We start from the raw sequence: 24,569 nt of genomic DNA, 5'->3' as shown, positions 1-24,569 counted from the left end.
AAAAAAAGCCTTTCTTAATTCTTCTTCTTGCAGGTGTTAAATTAAAAGAAAGTGTGGTGGGGGCATTTGTCTGCTGCTGTTTTGACCTCTTGGAGCAGCACTTAGACTTCATCAAGTGAATCAGGAAGTGTTTCATCAGACTGAATGTAAGATAATAGGACTTATTAACATGTTTCCATGTATAGCACTGTAACAGCTCGGGCTAAGCTGCTAAGTTTTCAAACAGAGAATTTCCTGTTTACACCGAATACTTCCTCTGGGCTAATCAGGCAATAACAGTCCCATAAAACAAAACCAGATGATGAAAATAAAGAGAAATAAGAAAACATTGAATTTTTGACCTTTTTCAACCTTTAACCTCCGAGTCCCTCCGACCATCTTTTTCAAAGTTATTGCCCTCCACAGGGCGATAATGTTTTTGCCAGTGTGTGTGTGTGTGTGTGTGTTCATATGGCTATCTATGACCAAAACATCTCATGAACCATCAATCCCTTTTCTTTACCTGCTTCTCCTTGGTGGAGAAGCTAGAATGTGGTGTGGTAGTAGGTGAGAGTTATTCTCATCACATACTGTAAGCACTAACAGATAAAACAATATCTGGTTTTAAAACTTTGTCATTAACTACTGGAGCTGATTGTGTCTGTTATCTAAATATCTCATGAGCCACTGGATGGTTGTCAATGAAACTTTCAAGAAATAATTAGATGTAGATCTACAACTAATTCAATTTTGTTGTCACCCCAATTTAAGATGGCCACCGCAGTAAATCAAAATATAGCCAACTCAAAAATGGCTATAAGTCAGTCGGTTTTACAGATTTTACTGAGCTCCTCCCTGCAGAAGAGGACAGCTCAGTAGTTTGATTATTGCAACATCTCCAGAATCTGAATGCTTAAAATACACCCACACACACACAGCTCCACAGGAACACGCTACACTGGAAGAAGTGCTTCCATTGGCTTTTACATGTAGAACCTACAGTTTTCACCTACATAAAGCCCACAGAGTCACAGTCTACAGACTGATCAACATGATGTTACTCAGGAAAAAAAACAAAAAACTACAGCTGTCTAACACACACACACACTATTGTTGTTTAGGATGTAGGAGGTCATTTGCTTACAGTCAGCCAGCAGTGACCAGACAGCTACACCATGATAACACAGACAAACACAGACAATCCCTAAAGCCATGTCTGTGATAGAGACGAAACATTACAGACTGGCAGACATGATGAGACCAAGACACAGACACAGAGACATGCAGGGGACAGGGACAAATACAGAGGATGTGCAAGGATGCAAAAGAAAGAAAGAAGAAGGTATAGAAGATGGCAGCAACTCCAACTCAAAAAGATGTTGTGTAAAATGTAAATAAAAACAGAATGCAATGATTTGCAAACCTCATAAACCTATATTTTATTTATATCAGAACACAGTAAACATATTAAATGTTGAAACTAAGAAAATTAGAAAACAAGGTCATTTTGAATATTATGATAATTTGTAGGCAAAATTTGACTAAAATCAACCTACGATTATGTTTACATTGAGCGCATACCTGCATTTCAGAATTTTAGATCAATCATCTTGAAAACTATTGCAGTAAACCCTTTTAAACTGCACCATCTGATACAGTTCAAGATAGATCTTTTTTATATGTTTGACTTTATCGTTTGCAATGAGTCCCTTTAAACAAAGATCTCATGCTATTTGTTATCGTTCAATGTACGGTATGTGCTGGGGATTAGTGTCAGCTACTACCACACCAAATTTTGGGTCAGTATCTGTAAAACTGAGTTAGAGCCACACAAACATGCACACATGGACTCAAGCAAAACCATAACTGTTTGCCTTTGTCTTTCCACAGTGGGCAATAAAGATAAGCCCAATACAATGAACGAAGGAAATGAAAAAGCCACCCTTCAGGGTTGGGTTAACATTTAGAGCAGCACTGTGGTCAACATCATTATGAGAAATGGTTTTAATAAAAACAACTAAATAATAACACAACTAAAATGAAATCTTCTTCTAAACATGCACATAAAACTTCCGATGCTTCATGTTAATGTTTACATTTTTGCACAGAGACAAAACTAGTTCTTTTTATTTCCCTAGTTCTCGGACCAGGGCTTACAACGTCAGAAACTATAATTATATTTTTAAAGGTCAACACTTCACAAAGTTAATATAGATAATACATTTAGCCAGAGGAGTTAGTATTCCAAAACAGGCAGAGGAGCATTTTAGCAGGTAACACACAGATAAACAGAAATGGTCCTACTCAAAGAATACAGCAGCCTGGTTAATGAGGCATTTCTGTGGATTTCAGGTGAGAGTGAAAGCAGCCTGATAGGAGTTTCACACTGAAACCTTCTTATCTACCATATGTGTCAAGGGCGTTACCCTGCTGCTTTAAGTCCATTGAATGCTGGGATACATGCAGGCATACTTTCACATTCATTAGCAAGGAGCAAGTCAAAGTAGGATGAATAAATGAATGAATGCATACTGCTTAGACATCTGTATTATCACAAACCTGTCAGTTCCAATTCATTTTAATCTCCAACATCAACTGTTTACATTCTTTATGAAACCACAGGATGCCTTTCCCTATGTTGGTACCTACGCTGGCTTTCATTCTTACAAACCGGTTCTGGGGATGCAGAGCAGTCCAGAACCAGAAGATCTGAGGAGTCTAGACGGTTGGTACAGCGATAACAGATCTTTAATGTATTGTGGTGCTAAACCGTTCAGTGATTTATAAACTAACAACAGTATTTTAAAGTCTATTTTTTGAGCTACAGGGAGCCAGTGTAGGGACTTTAAAAGTGCTGTTATGTGCTCTATCTTTCTGGTTTTAGTGATTGATAGTTTTAACTATTGCTTCCATTTTACAACCTCATTCAGACAATCCCACTTTTTCCCTAAGCGGTTCCTTGATTTACCCTGTCCAGGCCCAGGGCCACACCTGTCCGTACTGATACTGACATTATCAATGCTCCAAGGAAAGGCTTGGTTAAAGGTTAACCAAAAAAGATAAGGAAAGACAGAAAAAGCAATAACCAAGGATGGTGTGTTGTCTTTGTTGTCTCTAGTCAAAGCAATAAAGTATACAGCCCCAGTCAGTTGTACCATCACAGTTTTACTTAGTTCACAGATGCTCAAATCTTTATGCTTTCCCATTACTTTTTGTCAAGATAATTCATGTTTTTAAATATCTGGTAAAAATGTATGTGTACCAGAGAACTAAATGTTCAAAAATCTAATCTACAATGAACAAACAGCTCTTGCAAGATCATTTATTATAAAAGCAACCAGTAGTGGAGATTGTGAAAAAAGATTTGTGTAAAGGGCAATCTCTAAATCTTTGCATGAATCAAAAGTTGGAAAGTGCATTTGCAAACAATTTCATATAAGGATTCCAATAATGGTGGCGCAGTGTTTAGAGCTGTCGCCTCCCAGTGAGAAGGGCGAAGATTTGCTTGCTGGAGTTTACATGTTCTCCACATGCACACGTGGGTTTTCTCCACTGACAAAAAAGCACACATGTTAGGCTAACTGGTAACTCCTTATTGTCCCTAGCTATGAGTGAGAGTGTGAATGGTTGTTTATCTCGTTTGTCTCCATGTGTCCCTTTGATGGAACAGGGACTTATTCAGGGTTTCCCCTACCTCTCACACAATGATTGTTGAAGATAGGAACCAGCTCCGTGACCCAGAAAGGAAAACAGCAGGTAAAGGAAATTAATGGGTGGATGGATGATTTCAAATAATGTAATAAATGAACCAAATGAACATATGGAGAACCCCAAAAAATGGAGCCGTAAATTCAATGAATTAAAAGAAAACATTCAAAGACAGTTCATCATTTGGCTCAGTTTGGGTTTTTTTTCCATTATTATTCAAATCTCTACATATATTTTTGTATATACACTTTTGTATTGTTCTGGTTGATAATATGAACGGTCTGTTGTGTTTTACATCATTAGTGATGTTTGTATGACATAGGTCAGACGCATAACAATTTAGAATTAAATGTTCTCCTGTTGAAGGTTTACAGACAGAAAGGTTGCAACAATAAATTTCTGCTTTTTTGGACAGTGTGTGGGAGTGTCTTTATGCTTCTTTAGATTTATTGTCATTCTCCTAAATACCCATCTCAAGTAATAAATGTGTGAAGTATTTCGGTTTATTCTGAGCTTAAAATTAGTAGCTGAGTCATTAACAATGCATACAGTACTCCAAGCGTGACATGTTGCATGCAAATACTTTTAACAACATTTTCATGGGTTGACCAAAACAACTACAACTCTGACATTTCTCAACAAAAGATGATCTTAATTTGAAACTTTGTCATAAAAGGTGGTGGGCTATATACCTTCCTTTAAGAAATACGCCTTTAACTCAGAAAATAAACCCTAATATTTATATCAGTTTAAAAGGTATGTTTACATGTGTCCTAACCTTTGTATAGAATGGTTTAGACATTTCATGAAGTTAGAGGGTGCTCCCTTTCCTCAGACCACCTATCCTCTCTGTGTGTGGCAGGTTGGACTGGAACACAAGGACTCACATCAAGAAGGACTTAAATAAACATCTATTATTGTACATGGACTGTAGTTGTAACTATCCTGAGGTTAAGTGCTTCAGTAACATCTGACAGTCATACTTTAATGTTCCAGTAAAATAAACAGCATGTTACAAAAGGATTTTGACTTTTTGCTCAGTAGAATAGGCCCAAATCAGAGCGACACCTCACACAAACACACAGAGCTCCTCCCTCCTCTTGGCAGTATAAGCACTGATGAAGGGAAGGAACAGAAGAAATGAGATTAACCTTTATCTTGTATCAGGGGGCTAATCTGAGTGGAGAGGTGCAGGTGAAGGACAGTGGGATGAGGAGGAGACCAGACATGCTCTGTGGTGATGGTAATGGGGGCGAATGAGCTGTTCTGTCCTCAGGTGACACTGGCTCCGCCCTGTCAAAGAGACTCAGGAAGCATGACTACAAGCTGCTCCTAAAAATGGTTTTATCTGTGCTGTGGTTGTGAAGTCTTTGGCAAAAGTTTCTCAGCTTGGTGAGGAACTCTTTGGAAAAACAGTGACAAGAACATGCCTCAGGTCAAACATATTACAATGTGACAAAAAAAATAAAAGACGTAGTACTCTTTGAAGGAATGCATATCACCTGCTGCCTTTCATCCCAGAGTTTTACACTTAGATCATCTTGTGTTGAGAAAAGACAGCTGTAGCTCTGACCTGTTTGGTCAAACCTGGGAAATAACGTCTGTGATCTAATGTAACATCATGAGACATCACACTCAGTATGTGTTGTGAAAACTAACACTCCAAATTTTAGGGTAAATTCTATAGAACTGAATAATTACCCCTCTTTTGTATGGTTGTATTGGCTAATGTCAACTGGATGTGGCAGCCATCTTGAATCAGACTGACTCCAAAAGTAAACCAGCTGTAGATGTATATTCAGTGATTACTTTCTGCAAGTTTCAGTACAATTTGTCCTGTGGTTCATGAGATATTTTGCTAACAGACAAACAAACAAGTGCACGCACTCGAGCAAAAAATATTTTTGGCCACTCTTCGCCCCTCAGTGAGAGGCAATAAGAACCTGCCTCAGGTCAGAGATACTACAACGTGACACAAAAGTGGTTCTGAAGTTGTGTTAGAAACACTCTGATTCAAATTGTTTAAGGACCTCCCATCTCTTCAGCACATGTACAAAAATGGCAGTGAGGCAGGGTGGATTTTGACTCAGGTCCAGGGTGTTTGCCAGTCCCACAGCAGTGAAAGTTGTAACAGATGCAGGCACTCCCAGCAGGGCGGTGCTCACTGGTTTTGGGATGTGGGAAAACAGCTGCTCACAGGGACAGCCTAGAACCTAGCTCTTAGTCTGTACAGCATTTTACTTTCCACAGCACTCAGGTAGTCCCAGTCAGACACACCCCCTTCATTATTTCCATTCAACTGGAATGCTTTTGCGCAATTTCCCACACTGTATTTTCTGTCATCTGACACCCTGAGGTGCTCAAGGGTCTACATGGAAAAACACGCCAAACTGCTAAGTGTTGCTGCAATAGTAAAAACAGGAACACCCTGCTATTTTCATGTTAGACATTATTCCTCATTATCTCAACTAAAAAAGGCTATTTTATTTGTATTAAATCACATGATGTAGCTTCACAATCAAAATGAAACCGTAGCCTGAAACCTGGTGATTGTGATACAGGAACACAAAATGCTACAACTCTACTTTTACGTAAGAGCTAATCATGTTTTTCTAATTTGGAGTTTCATTTCCTCAGAGGTTTTTTCAGTCCCCACACTTTGGTTAACATCATATTAAGCACTTAAGCTGACATAGACCTGGTGTCAGCATCAGAACAACAGATAAAACTTGCAAATCAAATACTAAAGCTAAAATTAGCAAAACAGTAGGTAAAACAAAAATTGGAAAAAGTTACTAAAAACTGTAAAGCAAATGCTAAAGCTGGAGAGACTATGTGTCTGGGCTGGGCTGGAAACGCCTTGGAAATCTCCCAGAAGAGCTGGAAGAGGTAGCTGTGTGGACCTCCCTGCTTAAGCTGTTGCTCCTGCAACCTGACTAGATAACGGACAGATGGATGTAAAAGTTCCAAAAAAAAAAAACAAAGTCATAGCTCAAATGTGTCAAAAAAACTAAAACAAACAACCCTAACCCTAAATAAAATAAGATAAGGTGGTATCTTAGTGGGCTGTGACTAGTAGGTGAACAGCCTTCATAAGGAAGTCTCCTGAATGTCCTGAGACTTTAACAGTGTTCTCAACTTTCTTGTGTGAGTCGCAGAGGCATGAATTTTGAACATGTTCAAAAAGATCTGTGTGACAGCTTTTCTCTCATCATAGGTGTCTCCAACCCGTCTGTATTCTGACACATGCACAGGAGCTCTCCCTGGTCAGGAAACATCACAGACAATTGTCCAGGCCTAAAAACTATGCTGATGATAAATAAATATTTAAAAAGTAGTCCAAATCTGTCTATTGTTATTTCAAAGGTGCGCTCCAGGTGATTAAATCCTACATGAGGAGGCAGCTGCCGAGGTGGGTACAAAGTGGGCAACTTGTTCACAAACATCAGAGCTCAGTGAGACTGCAACAAAAATCTTGCATTTCCTTGCAATTCTGAATCACCAACTAGGCTCCCAACTAGTCACAGCTCAGTGAGATACTACCTCTAGTTCTCTTAATCAAAATCTGCAGGCCAAAACTTCAGAAAAGCTGAAAATTGGAACCACCCTTAAAATACTGTTCTAGTTTTTAGTCTTGGTGCATTTCAGTCTCCGAGGTTTAAATCAATGGTCATTTCCCTTCAGAATCCTCAGCAAATGTCCATTTTTTAAAGTCTGACTAAGTTCCCCCCACCCCCCCTCCACACACACACACAGGCAGCAGTCATAAGTCATAATGAATATCTCCCACACACACCAACATCACTGACTCAATCTTCTTTATCCACTTCAAATTTAATTATAGACTAATATGATCTCTGATTTATCTCATGTCACATTCCTCAGATTTCTCTCACAGGACTTAACGGATCAGTTTGCAGACATCAAATATCAGCATCAGATGTCACCCACCGTTGGTGGTGGTTTGATGCAGAACCACTCACTAAAACAAGTGGTTAGAAGGTAATGTTCAGGTCAGGTGTGATGTCACAAGGAGAGGAAAACTGATTTACAATCCAATGGACACTTTATGGCAACATTTTAGGATAAATGTAGAAAGAGAGAAAAAAAAAGTCAAATTTAAAGACTACTACAAAATCTAATTTAGCTCTAAGTGTGGAGTGAATGACTAAGTGAGCGCTGAATGACTGCTGAAACTTGTTGAAGAAGCTGAGATTGGTTTGACAAAGTCAAAACGAGCAGAACACAGGCTAAAATCAGCAAAATGGTGGCTAAAGGCTTTAGCCAGTAAAACAGTATTTAAAAAGTTCAATCCAGCAAAAGAATAGCTAAAAGTTAACATTAGCAAAACAGTAATAAAGATAAGAAAACATTAAAACAATAGCTAAAAGCAAAAACTAGCAAAATCATAGACACCTGCTAAAATAAAAAAACAATGGTTAAAAGCTAAAGCTAGCAAAACAATTAAAAGTTTAAACCTGTAAAACACTAGCTGAAAGCTAAAATTATCACAACAGTAGCTAAAAGCTAAATTTTGCAAAACAATAAAATTTGAAAGCTAAAATTAGATAAAGTTTACATTTTGGTGACATTTATCCTTACTTATTTCAATGAAACCAAAATAAGGTAAAGCTGAACATTTTGATCCGTTAATGGTAAAAATAGCTGAGAGTGAGCTAAAGTTATTAGATGAGATATTTTGCTAACAGACAAAGAATAAATTATTCCAATAGTGCTAAAGTTTTAAGCAAAGATCTTATGCAACGATTCACACTTGGAGTGTGTTGTGAATGACTCTCAGCTACAACCACACCAACTCTGACAAACTGACCTTAATTACAGCTATTTGTGTGTTTTCTAAGGTCAGTTGGCTGTGACAGCCATCTTGAAAAGGTTAATCAGTTATAAAGGTACATTCAATGATTATTTTCTGGAAGTTTCATTAAAATTCGTCCAGTGGTTCTTGCGATATCTTGGTAACAAGACGCACACACACACTCACTCAAAAACAACAACATTATTGTCCACCTTCAGCTTTCGGCGGCAGGCGATAATGAACTAGTCTACAGGGAGCCTCTACCTGCAACATACTGCTTCTGTCGTTTAACACTGATGGAAATTATTCTCAAGGAATAATGCACTGAACTATTTAGGAAACTGGAAAGTCTGACAAATTATAGTAAAGGTAAAATTACACACTCCCCATGTTCACACAAAGTAGTGTTTTGGTTATTTCTTTCCTTTCTGACATGTAACCCTACTTCACAGGGACAACGGTGTCCTTAACAGCCACACCACTGGCTGAAATGTAAGTCTTATAAAACAGGTTCATGTTTAATGTCATGCAAGTGGAAATAACCCACCCTGAACATTTCCTAAAACATAGATCAAGAACACAGTATGTGCAAGTACACATTCACACGTCTTTCCTGTTGTAAAGGTGATGGTGTTGATGTAAGGTGTGGCCTATTGGTTCCTCCCAGGATCCATCTGACATGTAGCTGAAACTAAAAGGTCAAAAAGCCTTCACCCTGTTGACAGCAAGTCCCACATCTGTCAAAATAAACTGCTCACATTGCAGTAATCTGTACGCAGGTCATCTGTGGTCAACAAACACATTAGGCTGTTCAGATTTGCTGGTTGTAGTCTGTTTAGGTTAGCAGCAGATTGGCCTGGCTCTGGACGTGTTGTGTTCAGACTATCAAAAGGGATGCTATGGATCTCCAAAGATGGTCTGATGAAAATGTTGTCAATGCACAGTCAGGCCGTTTAGACCTGCGTTTAGTGCTGTTCTATTGCAAATGGATAGTTTAAAAAAATGTTTTAAACAACAGATCTGAACAATCATATTGCACTTTGCTATTTAAAAAAACAAGCTGATGTGCAAAAAAAAGAACTCTGCCATGAAGGGGCCTATTGTCATGACAATGTGGAAAAAAACTGTTATTTAATCAGATAAAGAGTCAAACAGCAAGCCAGAACCAGTCATCTATTTTTTTTTCTTTTAGAAAAACTTAAAACATTGATGAGTGAAACGAGAATATGGGCAAGGTAAGTTCACAGGCCTTCGTTTATCTATGATTATCTTAATGCTTGAAAATAAACAGACAATCCCTTAACTAATCTCTGTATTGTTATGTGCCTAATCACTTAAGTAAAAAGGCCCATCCATGTGGAAGTACGAGCTGACATAGCTAGAAATGCTAGAAATGTCACATCCATCCAAAATCACATCCATTCAACAATAAAACCCTGGAACACAGCATTTAGGTTAACAAACTGGTTTCAATTGAATGCAACCCAAGCATGGAATGGAAACTGAAGCTAAATGAATGTCAGCACAGAGCCCTGAGAGGCTGCTTTGGAAAAATGTATTGACCGAAGCACATTGATGTGTGTTTTGTCTTTGGCTGGATAATGGTGCAGACAGTGCATTATACAGTCTCTCTAAAGAGCCAGAGTTGTTCCTAATATTTGAAGGAGCTGTGCACCTGACGGCAACATTGGTGTCAGTCCTACAAAGCCAATCACCCTGAATGACAAGCTGTCATTTAAAGAAGCTTTGTGCCAAATATAACTCCAGGGCAGCTGCAGACAGCCTGAACACTGGGAGGTCCTGCCCTCCAGGGGTCAGCTGTTCTCACCAGCTTGACCCCGACAACAACTTCACCTATGTTGGCTCCGCTCTAAAAAAAACTAAACAAAAAAACAACAAACTTCTGTCTTTTAGTTTCATTCTTCATGTGCATCCCTCACAAATTAAGCACAAGGTTATTAAACTTTACACTCTCTCTTTAGTTGAGTTGTCTGCCTCACTCAACATGGTGAAGGTCACCAAACTGTAAACCTACAAGTATCATTTCTCTAACAACCTGAAAACAAGTTCAATGTTTTGTTTTTGTGTGTTATTAATACTATTTCAGCAGAACTATCACATAATTGATCCCATCCATCCTTTTAGTAGCTTTTGGTATAAACAAGTTGCACTAAGCCAGGTGTTTCAACTATTTACCTTCCCATGCTTTCAAAGCAAGCCCACATCAGCAGGTGGACTGGCCTGTTGGCTCATCAACTACAGACAGTTGGACAGTTTGTGTCCAAACAGCTGAAGCCTGCTGAGCTGCTGTAAACAATACACCAAACTCTGAGTGAGGGAACTTAGAGTTTTAGGTTCCATAACGATTCAGAGGATAATCAACTCTGAGTTTATCAATCTTTAAATTTAGAGCATGCACATGCACAGTAAAAAGCCATCATCAGTGGTGCTCAATTCACCATGGCAACCAGAGAAAACACAATACCTAGACCAATGAATACCAAGTACTCTAGTGCTCTAAGTACATACAGTACATTTAAAGTATGGACGAACACAGGGCAGCTGGAACACAGCTCAGGTAAGCTCTTTAGCCCATCACACAACTTTATTCTGTTTCCTTTTCCAGTGGTCTAATTTGATTTTTTTAATTATATTTAAATGAGTCAAATAATTATAGAAATGAAGAGACTATGTTTTTCTAAAAAGAACTTATCAAAATGTACAGTTCATAAATTTGATTATTGAAATTGCTTAAATAGTCTAAAAACAAACAGGTAAAAGCCTACTGGATCAGACTTCTGTAACAACTTCAAAGTTGCTTTAAACTTTAGAGTTATTAAAATGTAAAATAATAGCTTTGCTACTTTCAGATGGTTTTCTGCTTTTAAATTATTCTGAGTCAGCTTCAGAATGATGTTCAGTTTGATACGAACAAGGTTTATTCGTCTAATTACACTTTGATTTATAAGCTCGTAAAGACTTTTACAATTTGATTCCCTACCTGCCTTTGGCCAGATGTTGTTGGTTTATATTGGTATGATTTTTGTATAATGGACACCAATTAATCTCTCTCAGTATTATTATCACCATCAGGTAGAAATATAGAACTGATTCTGGATCAAATCTACAGAACTGCAACCACCTCCCTGTAGCCCACAATTTAGTAGTTTGTTTTTTTTAAGCAAGAATCCTCTTTTATGTCAATTTTTAGTATAAGTTTTTCTAAATGTTGTTAAATGTGTTTATTTCAATCAAGCATTTATTGTTAGATTCTGTACATAAAAATCTCTGTTGTGTATTGGCCATTGGCTTCTCTGATTTCTAAGGATCAACATTGGCCGCAGAAATAAAAAACATAATTTTTGACCTCTAATTTAGACAGAATCAGGAAAGTGGGACCAGACGTGTTTCTGCTTCGATTATCAGTCAGATTGACTCAGCTTACTTCATGTGGGATGGGATCGGTGTAAACTCTGGTTTCCTACAGGTCACCTACCAGGGAGCAGGCTAACTTCACAGACTTTGTTACCATGGTGACAGACTCAGACTTTAACTTGCCTCTCTGTTTGGAAAGGAAAACCTTGTGTTAACTTTAAGTCAGAGTTTTCACATAGCTGCTTCCTGGAATGCCCCTCAGGCCCCTCAGGTGGAGTAAACCTGATCCAGTCACAGCAGGGCTGTTCAGAAAAGGTAGACTTTTTTACCAGCATTGCCTGTATCTGTAGATGTCTCACCGAGCTAGAATAAAGCTGTTCAGAAACAACCTCTCTCAGTTAGCAGATAGCTGTGGTTCCGAGCAGCAGCAGTAGTTCTGGTGGTAGCTTGCTCACACATTATGTAGTAACGTTACAGCACCTTTGTACTAAGGTGTGGCATGTTATTTAGTTCGGAGTCTTAGTCTGTGTCAGGCGGGCGTGTAGAAAAACATAACCCCAACCTTAAGGGGTCCAAGAGTTTTAACTTTCGGTCCAACACCGATTTATTCACAAACTCACTCACAGAGACACGGTTTTCTCATGAGGACCTTCAGTCCACTAATGCGGACAGGCAGCAATGTCCCAAATGCTGGCCTATCCCAAACACAGCGCTTTAGTGAAGTTGTTCAGAGCTAAAAACGGTGGTTCAAACAGCAACCATACCTGGGAAGAGCCGAGGTCCAAAACAGCGAGACTTCTTCTTTAACCGGGGAGGTGTGTGCCGGTGTGCTGTCTGTGTGAGTCCTGGTCGTCCTGGCGGGTTCCTGCCGACCCTCCCACCCGGAGCTCCAGCTGTGGTTTGTCCCACACTGGCGGACTGACTGCCTGCCTGCTGCTGCCTCAGCACCGCGCCGACCACAGCCCGCTCGCTTTCATATCAGGGGCCAAATACCACGAGCCAAATACTACGAGATGATACTTTGTGTTTGTTGCTGGGGCTCAGTTCCCCTGAATCCGCTATGGGAGTGGTGTGGTGATTTCCCCCTTTCTTTCTGTCAGTGACGGGCAGCGCAGCCTGTATTACCAGGAAGTTCACCAAAAAGCCATCCCACACCTCCGCAGCTCCTCAGGTGCTCTGGGAGCTGATGTTAGCCGAGACAAGCGCCATGTCCGTCCACCGGACTGAACACAGCTGTTTGAGAAATAAACTCCCAAGAGTTAACAACATTTCTCCTCCTTCAAATCAAAACTAAACTCTACTCACAGACTAAACACTTACTGTCGGACAATTCCCTCGATGTTAGTCCATTTCTGACAATCGTCTAAGAGATATTCGAAGTGGCAGAAATGGGCTTATGAACAGAAAAAGCTAAATAACTTTTATATTTATGTTATTTAACTTTTATATCATGAAGGAACAATAAACGGTGCAAAACATAACATGAAATACTCTAAGGTAATGTTGTTTAATTCGAGTGTGAGTTTTGGGAGAATGTTCTCTTCATTGAGCTGTTCTCAAAGAGTTCTTCTACCATCTGCTGTCAATAAAAGTGCTACTGCACCTTTTTACAAGAGAACTGAACTGTATTCATCATTTTAAAGAGAAACATATCAAAATGAGTAAATTAAGTCTTTAACATGTTGATTCATAAAACCCAACAAGGCAAGCAAAAATTCAAGGTCTAGCAGTCCTTAAAAGAAGCTTTAGAATAAGATCATTTTACACTGAGAAATGACAGAGTTGAAGCCATTTTTGTGTTTCTTAAGGTCAGTTAACTTTGGCAGCCATCTTGAATTGGACTGACTTCTGGTTATAAAATCTGACCAGTGGTTCACAAGATATTTTAGTAACAAAAAAAGAACAAGCTTAACTCCAACAGTTCATGCTAAAGTTTTAATGCAATGATCTTGCACAATATCTAGTGTTCAAAGTACACGTTGTAAATGACTCAACTACAACCACGCCACATTTTATCACAATATCTGCTAAATTGACTGAATTTGCAGCCATTTAGTTTTTTTCCAAGGTCAGTTAGCTGTAGCAGCCATCTTGAATCAGCTTGACACCAAAGGTTAATCAATTGTAGATGTATATCCAGTAGTTACTTTCTGCAAGTTTTATTAATATTTGTTGTGCAGTTCATGGGATATTTTGCTAAAAGACACAAACACATGCACACACCGGCAAAATCATTGCCACACATCTTTGCCTTTTGGCAGTGAGTGACAAAAACAAAACCTGAAGTCAGGACCTCCTGGACAACTAATAAAGGCAGCATTGCTCTCATTCTGTCCTATCATGGCAGAGTTGGAACAGATTGTGTCATCTGTCAGATATGACTGCAGAACTTTGCTCATATGGAGGTGACCTTGAATGACCATGAAACAAGCTGGGTGTACACACCAGAGCTGGACTGTAATGTGACTGTACTGCCAGAGGGTGGAGTGATGGATTCAGAGCAGGGCAAAGTGCAACCAGTTTCCAAATAGACACGCCCATACACACACATACACACACACACTCATGTTGTATCCTGTATCCAAGGCCATGTTAGACAGTCAGACTGCTGGAAAGGTTGGTCATGACACTCACCCTGGGTCACCAGTCTTTCCCCTCTCCACTCCTGTGTGTGAACCAACTCAGACACAAGCTTTCTGCATGGTTTTCTGAATTTACTTTACAACATGTAAAATGTCTCAAACATATGTAAAAATAAGTGTGTATTTGAAATCTAACTGTATACAGAATGCAGATATTGTATCTTGATTTGCTTAACAATTTTGATCCTTGTCTGAAGGCAAATGTTTGTTTTAAAATGGCATGGGTTACAGGGTCAGAGACCCCAGTATACATCTTTCACACATATCCAAAGATGCAGGGTGATCTGACCTTGGAGGAATGTGGAAAGGGGAACAAATGAAGCATAGTACAGGAATGCCTTTGTTGTTTCCTCTTGTCCAGGCTACAGTACATTCCTTAACTCCCCAGTCATCACTAACCAGGGCACAGCGGGTTGCATTCACCATGTCACATTCCTTTTTCTTTAACTCCAAATCTCACATCAGCCCATGATTTAACTGTACCAAATGGTACCGTATACCATGAGAGGGTTGCTTTTTAAAAAGCTCCCTCCCTTCATTCCATAGATGCTAGACTCACAGATATTAGACAGCAGCTGCCCTCCTACATAGTACATTTAGCATACACAGCACATGTGTCAAACTAAGGGCCTGCAGGCCAGATAGTGCAACAGTTCATGAGATGATATTTTAAAAATATTAGAACTGGCCCACTAATCTGTGACAGATTACATCTCTATCACTTTTTCTTTTGCTTAAAAAACTGAGCAGACCTTTCATGATGATTAAACACCTTTGAAACCAAAAAAAGGAAGTTTGAATGTTTCAGGAATCTTTCAGTTTCACTTAGAAAGAGCAATAAAAAAACACCCAATAGGTAATGATTAAACTCTTGCTGATGAATTTACAGTCAAAAAAGAATGTAAGGGATTTGACTTTAGCTAATGTGCATCAGAGCAACAGAGACTGCTTAAACTTATATTTTCTTTTTGCTGTATTTTATTAGTAGCTGATTTGATGAATTGTGATAAACTGCATAACTAAAAAAAAGCTATAATAAACTGCTGATAGTGAATAAGGCATAAGAAATTAAAGACCTAGCATTCCTTGAATAAATACTTATTGGCCCAAGTTTTAAACTGATACTAAGTTTAACTTATGTTGAGAAATGTCAAAGTTGTAGCCATTTTGGTTAAACCGTGAACATAATGCACATGTCATTCAACATTGTGAGATGAAATTCTCAGAGTATGCGTTGTGAATGACTCTCACCTACTACCACACCAAATTTTAGATCAATGTCTGTAAAAATGACTGAGTTATAACAATCATGTGTTGGCTAACATCAATTAGCTGCAGTAGTCATCTTGAGTTGTATTGACTCCTAAAGTTAACCACTTATAAATGTGCAAGCAGTGATGATTTTCTGAAAGTTTCATTAAAATTGATTTTTCTGGTTCATAAGGTTGAAAACTCTCCTGACGCCTTCAAACATGCTACCTGTCATTGTGGCCAAACAGCTCAATCTTTGTCTCATCTGACTATAAAACTTTTCTCCAGAAGGCATTTGGCTTGTCCAACGAGGTTAAATTGTCCCTTTTGGAGCTTGAAGCTTCTTTCTTGGTCAGCATTCTATTAGTCCATTGTGATGTAAGACTTATTCACTGTGGATACGGACAGTAATGTTTCAGCAGCTTTCAGTTCATGGCAGGCTTGAGCTTTGGTGGTTCTTTGTTTTCTTTCTGAACTTCCAAACCAGTTTCATTTGAGAGGGGCTGTTTGGATCTTCTTTCAGACCTTGGCAAAGTGGTGACACATCCAAATAACTTGTACTTACGTACAATTATTTGAACTGATAATCTGGGAATCTAAAAAAAAATGGCTTCAAAAGACTTTCCCAACTTGTGTATATCTACAATCGTCACTCTTAGGTCTTCACTGAGATCCTTTGACCTGTCCCTTGTTCTGTGTCTTGGTCAAACAAATCCTTTTATGCTGGAAAAGAGAAACTGCCAGCTGCAGTCAATCATGACCACTAACAGAGGTTAATATGCCTTGGCCATGTCAAGTTAAAATACATTTTAGAACCTTAAGCATGACTTAGAAAAAAATTTAGATGACGATATGAGCCAGTACGAATAATTTTGACCCTGAGTAAAAATCCACAATAAATTCAAACAATTCTTTTTTTTTTAGTGTGATATAGCCACTTGAGGAACAGCAGTTCAAATGAATTATTAGGAACCATAAAACTATTTCATGCCCATGATGAGTGTATTCAAACTTTTGACCACAATTGTGATTTTTTTTTGTTCTGGTAAATGGTACAAATGTCTGAAACATAAGCAGAAATAATGATTCAGTCCATCAAGACATATAGAAATACGGTGAACTAAACTAAAAAACCTCAAACCTTGAAAATAACTTTATGTGAGATCTTATGATCTGTTAGCACTTGGAGTATATGCTGGAATGATTCTCAGTTTGTACTCATCTGATTTTAGCTCAACATCTATTAAATTGACTGAATTAGAGTCTGAGTTTGTGTTAGCTGAGGTCGATTCACCATGGTGACCATCTTGAATTGGAGTATTTGAGTAATAGTTAAAATTTTGAACAAAGACATTGTGCATTGTGTTAATTCTCAGAATATGACTCAGCCACAACCACACCGAAATTTACATAAATCTCTGTAAAACTGACTAAGTTATGGTCAATTTTTAAGTCAGTTAGCTGTGGTAGCTATGTTGAATCAGGTTGACTTCAAAGATTGATCAGTTGTAGAAGTACATCTTCTGAAAGTTTCAGTAAATTCTTCCCAGTAAATCATGAGATATTGCACTACCAAACACATAAATACACTCACCCACAGTACCAGGCTTTGCCTTCCAGGCAATAATGATCAGCTAACTACAGACATGTCTATATAACGTACTGGATAAAGTCTGTATGAAACATGTTTCAGCCGGTAAAATTCATGGAGTCAAAGAGCTAGGCTATGAACTGAACGCTGTCTGTAAGAAGTTTGACACATTACATTGCATAAAATACATGGAAATAAATCATAGATTTGTGGTCAGATGTAGCAGAACTGTTTGAGCTGACCTTGCAGTTGTGACAGTAGTTTTCTCCATTCTTCCCTGGAGGAAGGATAATTTCCCCTGTCGGGATCAGCTGGATCCTCAGTTCCATCATTTTGCCCTTCTCTCTCTGATTCCTTTTCTTGAAGCAGTCCTCTCTCTTGTTGTGCTCACTATTTTTGTCCAATTTAAAAAAAAAGTCTGTGAAAAGTTACGTTAACTCTTCTCTTTGCTGTGCTGAGAAGTCCTTGGGCCAGACGGAATTAGAAGACCAATCTTAAGAGATGTCTGCAACGGAAAACAGCAACAGTCACAAATCTTGACGCAGATCATAAAAGCATTCATCTCAAATGTTTCCACAACATGCAAATAAGAAGAAAAGCCTATTTTTTCTGTATCTGACGGAGAATTCTTACCCCTGAGACATAAAAACATGAAACAAACGCAAAGATGGGAGCTTTAGAGGCGAGTTTTTGCAGCCAGGGTGTTACCTGTTACAGGGCGGAGAGTCTCAGTGAGGACAGCTTCCCCTCGCTGCAGCCAGAGGATGTTGCCTTTCTGCCTGAGGGATCATGGGGAGGATGTGGAGCTCAGCCTGACCCTGAGGTGAATGTCACATGAAGAGGATATGTGCTGTTAGTCTTCCAAGTGTGTGTGTGGAATGGGTAAAACTGCCTGTGTAAAGAGTGACAAGTACATTCTCAAATAAAAGGAGACAAAAAGTATGTTAGAATATGCACTGTTTTTTGTTTGTTTGTGTTTGGTTTTTTTTTTTTAAAAATCTTAAAATCTAAAATTGCCTTTGTCATGTATTGGTTCCATGGACTGGCAACCTGTTCAAGCTAACAGCCAGAGTAGGTTTCTGCTCCCTGCACCCCAAACAGAGCAGTGTAGAAACTTATTCCACCCGCTGGCTTTCAGCCCAGTTTTAAACTAACATCATCTCATGATGAGAATTAATTAAACCTTGTAAAAACACAATTTGATTTAATAATGTGAGATTTTGTGAGATCCATCAATTGTCAGAGTATGTGTTGAAGATGACTCTCAGCTACTACCACATCAAACTTTAGTCCAATATCTGTAAATCATTAACATTCATGAGTTAATGATGATAATAATGAATATGAGATATTTTGCTAACAAACTAAGGGGGTTGACTCCAAAAATTAATGCTAAAATTTTAAACAAACATCTCATTCAAAGTATGTTTTGTGAATAACTCTCAGCTACTACCACTTCAGATTTGACCTCAATATCTATAGAATTGACTGAGATATAGCCATTTTGTGTTTTGTGTTATTGGGACATCACATCAACTTAAATTTGATAGAGTACAGTATTTTAAAGTAGTGCTTTAAATAGTAGTAATAATAGTGATTTTTCCAAGACTGTGTGTATTCAAGTGTGTAAAGGCCACAGATTTCCTGTTGATGCCAGCCTGTTGAGAAAGCCTCCAGCTAGGGTCAGAGGTCACAGGATGTGGGTCTCTGTCATTTCCTGTCTACTCAGCAGTCTGTGTGATGCTCACTTTACACTGATAACTGGCTGGTAAAGAAATAAATGAGGCTCGTTTAATAATGACTGAATCATTTCACCAAGAGAACACAGAGCAACAAATCCTGAATGTTTTCTCTTTTCTTTTAGTTCAGGCAGGATCTGATCTCACAGACTGTGTTGAACACAGCCAAATGTTGTAAATGAAAAATAATGTGATGTTGTCTCCTTGGTGCTGGAGTCCGTACAGATGAATACTTGTCTATCAGAGTAACAGACAGCCGTGTGAGACCACAACGTTACCTCTCATTCTGGAAACCACCCTACTGTTGATAAGTGTTTGTGTGATGACTGCCAACTCTAGCTTGACTAATCTGGAGGTACAGAAAGTGTTTTCTTAAAACTACACTAGTTTTTTTTTCCTTTTTTGTTTTTTGTTATGTCTCTATATCCTTAGATATTCTTAGGAAGACACAAGTGAGTTTTGTAATGCACATCCTCATCACACATGCATCACACAGACACTAAATCTACTGGGTGGATACTGAAAATGTCTAAGGCAGGATGCTGTTTGGACTAGGAAACCCCTGTCCAGCATTTGTGTGTGTGTGTGTGTATGTGTGTATTCTTGTTTTTGTTACCTCCTTAGGACCTATGTTGGTATAATACCAACCTTGTCAAGACTAGCTGTCTTTTTGACAACAAAAGGTCAGTTCTTTTTTTTTTTCTTTGTCCTTTCATGGCATTCCAAGCATACCATATAGAGAAGATGTCTGCCTACGTGTGCCAGAACAGACATGCTCTACAAAAAGGAAATCTCAAGATGAAATCCTGATTGCATGATTTACTTTATTGTCTGTGGCTTCCAAAAAAGAAATGCATTTGATTCCTCTGACCACAGAACAGTTTTCCTCTCTGACTCAGTCCATTTTAAACAAACGTTGGCCCAGAGAAGATGGTGGTGTTTCTGGATGGTGTTCACATCTGGCTTCTTTTTGTATGATAGAGCTTTAAGCAGCATTTATGGATGGCACAGTGAACTGTGTTTATAGACAATGATTTGTAGACGTGTTCCTGAGCCCATGCCGTGATGTCTATAACAGAATCAGATCTACTGTATTCTTATTGCAGACCATGGTTATCCTACAAGGACTTTCAACCTCTTCCTTTGACCTCAGAGATTTCTACAGATTCTTGAAGTCTTTCGATGATATTATGAACTGTACATGATAGAATAAAGTCTGTTTTCCCATTTTTTTTTCCAATGAGGAACATTATTCGGAAACTGTTCCACTATTATTAGATTATTATACCCACTCCCTGTTGTTAATTAACCTAATTAGTTGCAAAATGCTCCTCCAGCTGTCTTACTCGAAACACTTACTTTTAGTCTTTTTATTGCCACTGACCCAACATTTCTGAGTTGTGTTGCTGACATCAAATTTTAAAACTACCTGTTTTTTTTCCTGAAAATGGTACAATTTCTTAGTTTCAGCATTTGATATATTTACTATGTTCGATTATGAATAGAATATGGGTTTATGAGAATTTAAAATGATTGCATTATGTTTTCATTTACATCTTCTACAACTTCCTAATGTTTTCAGAATTGAGGTTGTATGTAAGACAGCTTTTGATTGTGGGGATGTAAATGAATTCAAATGATGTGCATTTTTTTTACCCATGGGGCAACGTTTTTATCATGCAGAGATGCATGATAGATATGTGGTCTTAAAGTTCTGTGTCGCTTTACATTATACCATTTCATCTGGACCAGTGATTCTATATTTGTCTGTGTCTCTTTCCTGTCCTCTCAAACCCCAGCTGGTCAAAGCAGATGGCTGCTTGTCCTGAGCCTGGTTCTGGTTCTGCTGGAGGTTTCTTCCTGGTAAAAGGGAGATTTTCCTTTCCACTGTCACCAATGGGCTGCTCAGGATGGGAGGTTGTGACAAATTGAAAATTCAATGCAATCTGCTGGTTTCTTTAGATTGAAAACTTTTACAAATTGGCTTTTCAACCATGTGAATGGTTTGACTTTTGCCTTGAACTGGTGCTCTGTAAATAAACTGAATTGAACTGAAGGTCCACAAAGGGCATCTGGATAATGAAGAGCTTTTTGAAAGCAGGACAGAGAGTACTGTGTTTTACAGCCTCATCCTGCGTCTTTTTCATTTTGGCAATGGTGTGGTGTGTGTTTTGTGTTTGTGCAGGCCTGTAACCAGATCCCTCATGGAGGATCAACCCAGACCACACCAGGCCAGGGCTGAGTAAATCTCACAAGTGCTGTCTGAAAATAACCCCGCTATTAATAACTGCTGTCTCTGCAGCAGAAGAGGAAGTTCCTAATATTTCACTGACGTTTGTTCCCTCGGTCCCACTCTGCGAGCACTAATCTTGCTCTGATAACAGAACACTGAGGCAGTTTCCAGTTTCCACAGGAAGCCAGAGGATGTCCATTAGACTGCAGATGTGGAACAGATAGCAGATGACTTTACAACCTAAACACACCCTTTGGAGAATGGTTTAATGAACGCACAGTTTCACTACATTTTGTTCACAAACAGCACTTCCCAAAACCATCTCCTGTGGAAATATGGCAGTCATTTCAGGATGAAGGATGCATTGTTAGATTAGCTGGAACCTGCTGCCCTCTGGAGGTTTCACATTACAACAGGAGGCTGAGTGGAGAAGAAACCACCAGTCACCATGGTAACCTGGCACTCATCACATCTTTAAAAACTTACAACTTGCAGCACAACTCATCTCTGGAAAATCTCAATGAAAGACATGTCAAATGAAGAATAAATGCTTTAAAAATGTTACAAGACAGTTTTATGCTACACAAATAACAAATTGTACTGTGTTCACAGATTTGTTTTTTGTTAGCTTTATAATTCATGAATGACACTATTTAATGCCCAGTTACTCTGTATATCTATTGTTGACACCAAAGGCAAAAAGGCAAAAAATGTTTTTGAAACTTCTTGGACTTCTTGGCTGCTTCTCAGATTAATGCTGTCCTTGCTCATCCTGTCAGTTTAGGTGGACGGTCGTGTCTTCGTAGGTTTTCAGTTGTGTTGTACTCTTACTATTTTCAGATGATGGATTGAACAGAGCTCTGTGAGATCTTCAAAGTTTGGGATATTGTTTTATAACCTAACTCTGCTTTAAACTTCTCAACAACTTTATCCCTGACATGTCTGATGTGTTCCTTGGTCTTCATGATGCTGTTTGATCACTCACATTCTGTAATAAAAATCTGAGGCCTTCACAGAACAGCTGGGTTTATACTGAGATTAAATTACACACAGGTGGACTCTATTTAATATGATTTATTATATATATATATATATATATATATATATATATATATATATATATATATAATATTTGATGACTCCTGAAGGCAGCTGGTTGCTCTGGATTTTAGTTTGTGATATCGGAGTAAAGGGGGGCTGAATTCAAATGCATGCCACACTTTTCAGATATTTATTTGTAAAAGAGTCTTAAATCCAAATATCATTTCTTTTCCACCTTACAATTATGCTCTACGTCATGTTGTCTATTATCTAAAATTCCAGTAAAATACTTTGAAGTTTGTGGTTGCAATGTGGCGAAATGTGGAAAAATTCAAGGGGAGGCAAAGACTTGTATATGCGACAACATAAAACAGACTGGGTCTCTAAGGAGCATCAGTGTGTTGAATACATTTACAGGTTGTAAAAGGTTAGCTTTTTTTTTTTGTTACGTGAAGGTTAAAAATCGACCAGATGCTGCTTTTGTCAAGTGTTGGTGCTTACTGCCTGCTCAGTGAAAGGCTCCTGCACTTTCAGAAGGGAATCTAAATTTAGAGTGGGGCAGTCAGACTGACATGGGTGATGTAACAGCAGCACAAAGTGCAACTGCTACCAAGGGTGAAACTTAAACTCTAGGGCTAAAAGGTTAAGGCCTCCAGGTCTTTCCGAACAAACATGTATGAGTGAGGCCCTTTCTGTGTTGCAGCTTTCTGATGAAGTTTAAATGGCGAAACTGAGATGTTTCCTCGTTATCTGAACACAGAAGCACAAGCAATCAGACTGCATTTGTCTGGGAAAGCCTTTAAATAGAAGATAAATTTGTGATAACTCTCACCACTGCTGAACAAGGATTTCAGGAATATTTGCTCAGAGTGGTTTGAGGGTTTAAAATCTCATTTCAGAAACTATGAAACTCAAAATAAAATTAAAGGAATGAATGCATATCACCCACCATTTACCCTGCCAGATTTTTATACCAAGATTATCCCATGTTGAGAGAATAATAGCCGTTTCAGTTAAACCTTGAAAATAACCTTATGTGCATCTCGTGCAACTCAGTGTATGTTAAATTTACTGAAGTATTCATTTTTGTGTTGGTTAATGAAGAACTTGCTTCATGACATATTTTGCTAACAAGAACACAAACACACATATGGGCAAAAACATTCTGACCTTATTTGTCTTCCGTCTTTCACAAAAATATAAAAAATAAAAACAAGTCGCCTCGTCATTTTCTAATTCAGATTGTTTAATGTTAATTCCATGCCGTGCTTCATTAAGAACATTACAGATTCCCTGTCTGTGGCTTCAGTCAGATATCCAGTAGTACAAATCAGCTCCAAGTTACACATAATGAAGCAAAAACCAGAAGAGCGACAAAGAAAACTGCAAAGGAAAGAAAATCTCTGAATCTAGAGGAGCTTCAGTAAAAAGCAGGAGAAAGCAGCAGAAAGAAACGAGTTAATTCATGCAAACACTCACCATGATTTGTTATATTCTCCTCTGTAGAGGAGTGGGACCAAATGGAAACTTGTCTTTTACACAAGTGAGACATCTCCCTTTTTTTAAAAAAATTTAGATTAAAGCTAGAAGGAGATTCAGTGTGTGAATCTCTACAGGATTTCAGCACTAAAACAGTCTAAGAACTACTACCAAAGAGAAAAGAATCACTATGGTGTAAAAGTTAAGCACGTCTTTGCCCCACGTGGATATCACACATTTTGCCAACTTCCTCTGAAAAACTACGGTAACAGAAAGGGCACCTGAAGTTTTCCAAACTGCCCACAAAAAGGTGAAATTATCTGCTCAACATTTCACTAAAAACAGAGATAAAATAGCTCCCATAACTAATATTCAACATTAGTAATAAAAGTTAATTTCTGTAATTACATTAAGAAAAAAATCTCAATACATCCAGCAACTGATAAAAATATTGAGGAAAAAAAAAAAAGCAAAAACAAAAATACAATTTTGGAAAACAAAGATAACCTCTTCAGAACTGCTTGTACCAGGAAAAAACACAGCAAACAATCCAGGGACCTCTGTCTTCATCTGTCTAACATTGTACTTCCTGTCTCACTTAAGTGGTATATAATCCAATGGTGGAAGGGGTAATACAAAAATAAGAGAAAAATTAACTCGTCAACTCCACAGCCCTGATGGGTCGAGGAGCTCCGGAGGTGAGGAAAAGGAAAGG

General features: G+C 38.4%; 1 protein-coding gene across 2 annotated transcripts in view; it reads right to left on the bottom strand.

Moving 5' to 3' along the window:
- The window catches only part of LOC108246542 (unconventional myosin-Ic), a 90,000-nt gene extending 72,133 nt beyond the window's left edge, over positions 1 to 17,867 (bottom strand). The window contains exon 1 of one of the 2 annotated variants that reach the window (XM_025010078.2): positions 17,605 to 17,867. In XM_025010078.2, the coding sequence (XP_024865846.1) occupies positions 17,605 to 17,694 (90 nt within the window). In that variant the 5' untranslated portion in view covers positions 17,695 to 17,867. Of the gene's footprint in view, positions 1 to 12,642; positions 13,032 to 17,604 lie in introns of those variants that run through there. The other variant, XM_017434147.3, reaches the window with a different exon arrangement.
- Positions 17,868 to 24,569: the final 6,702 nt, after the last annotated feature.

This window comes from Kryptolebias marmoratus, linkage group LG2, assembly GCF_001649575.2.
Source record: "Kryptolebias marmoratus isolate JLee-2015 linkage group LG2, ASM164957v2, whole genome shotgun sequence".
In the NCBI taxonomy this organism is placed as follows: domain Eukaryota; kingdom Metazoa; phylum Chordata; class Actinopteri; order Cyprinodontiformes; family Rivulidae; genus Kryptolebias; species Kryptolebias marmoratus.
Note: the sequence above shows the minus strand (reverse complement) of the source record. Positions and strands in the feature narration are given on the sequence as shown.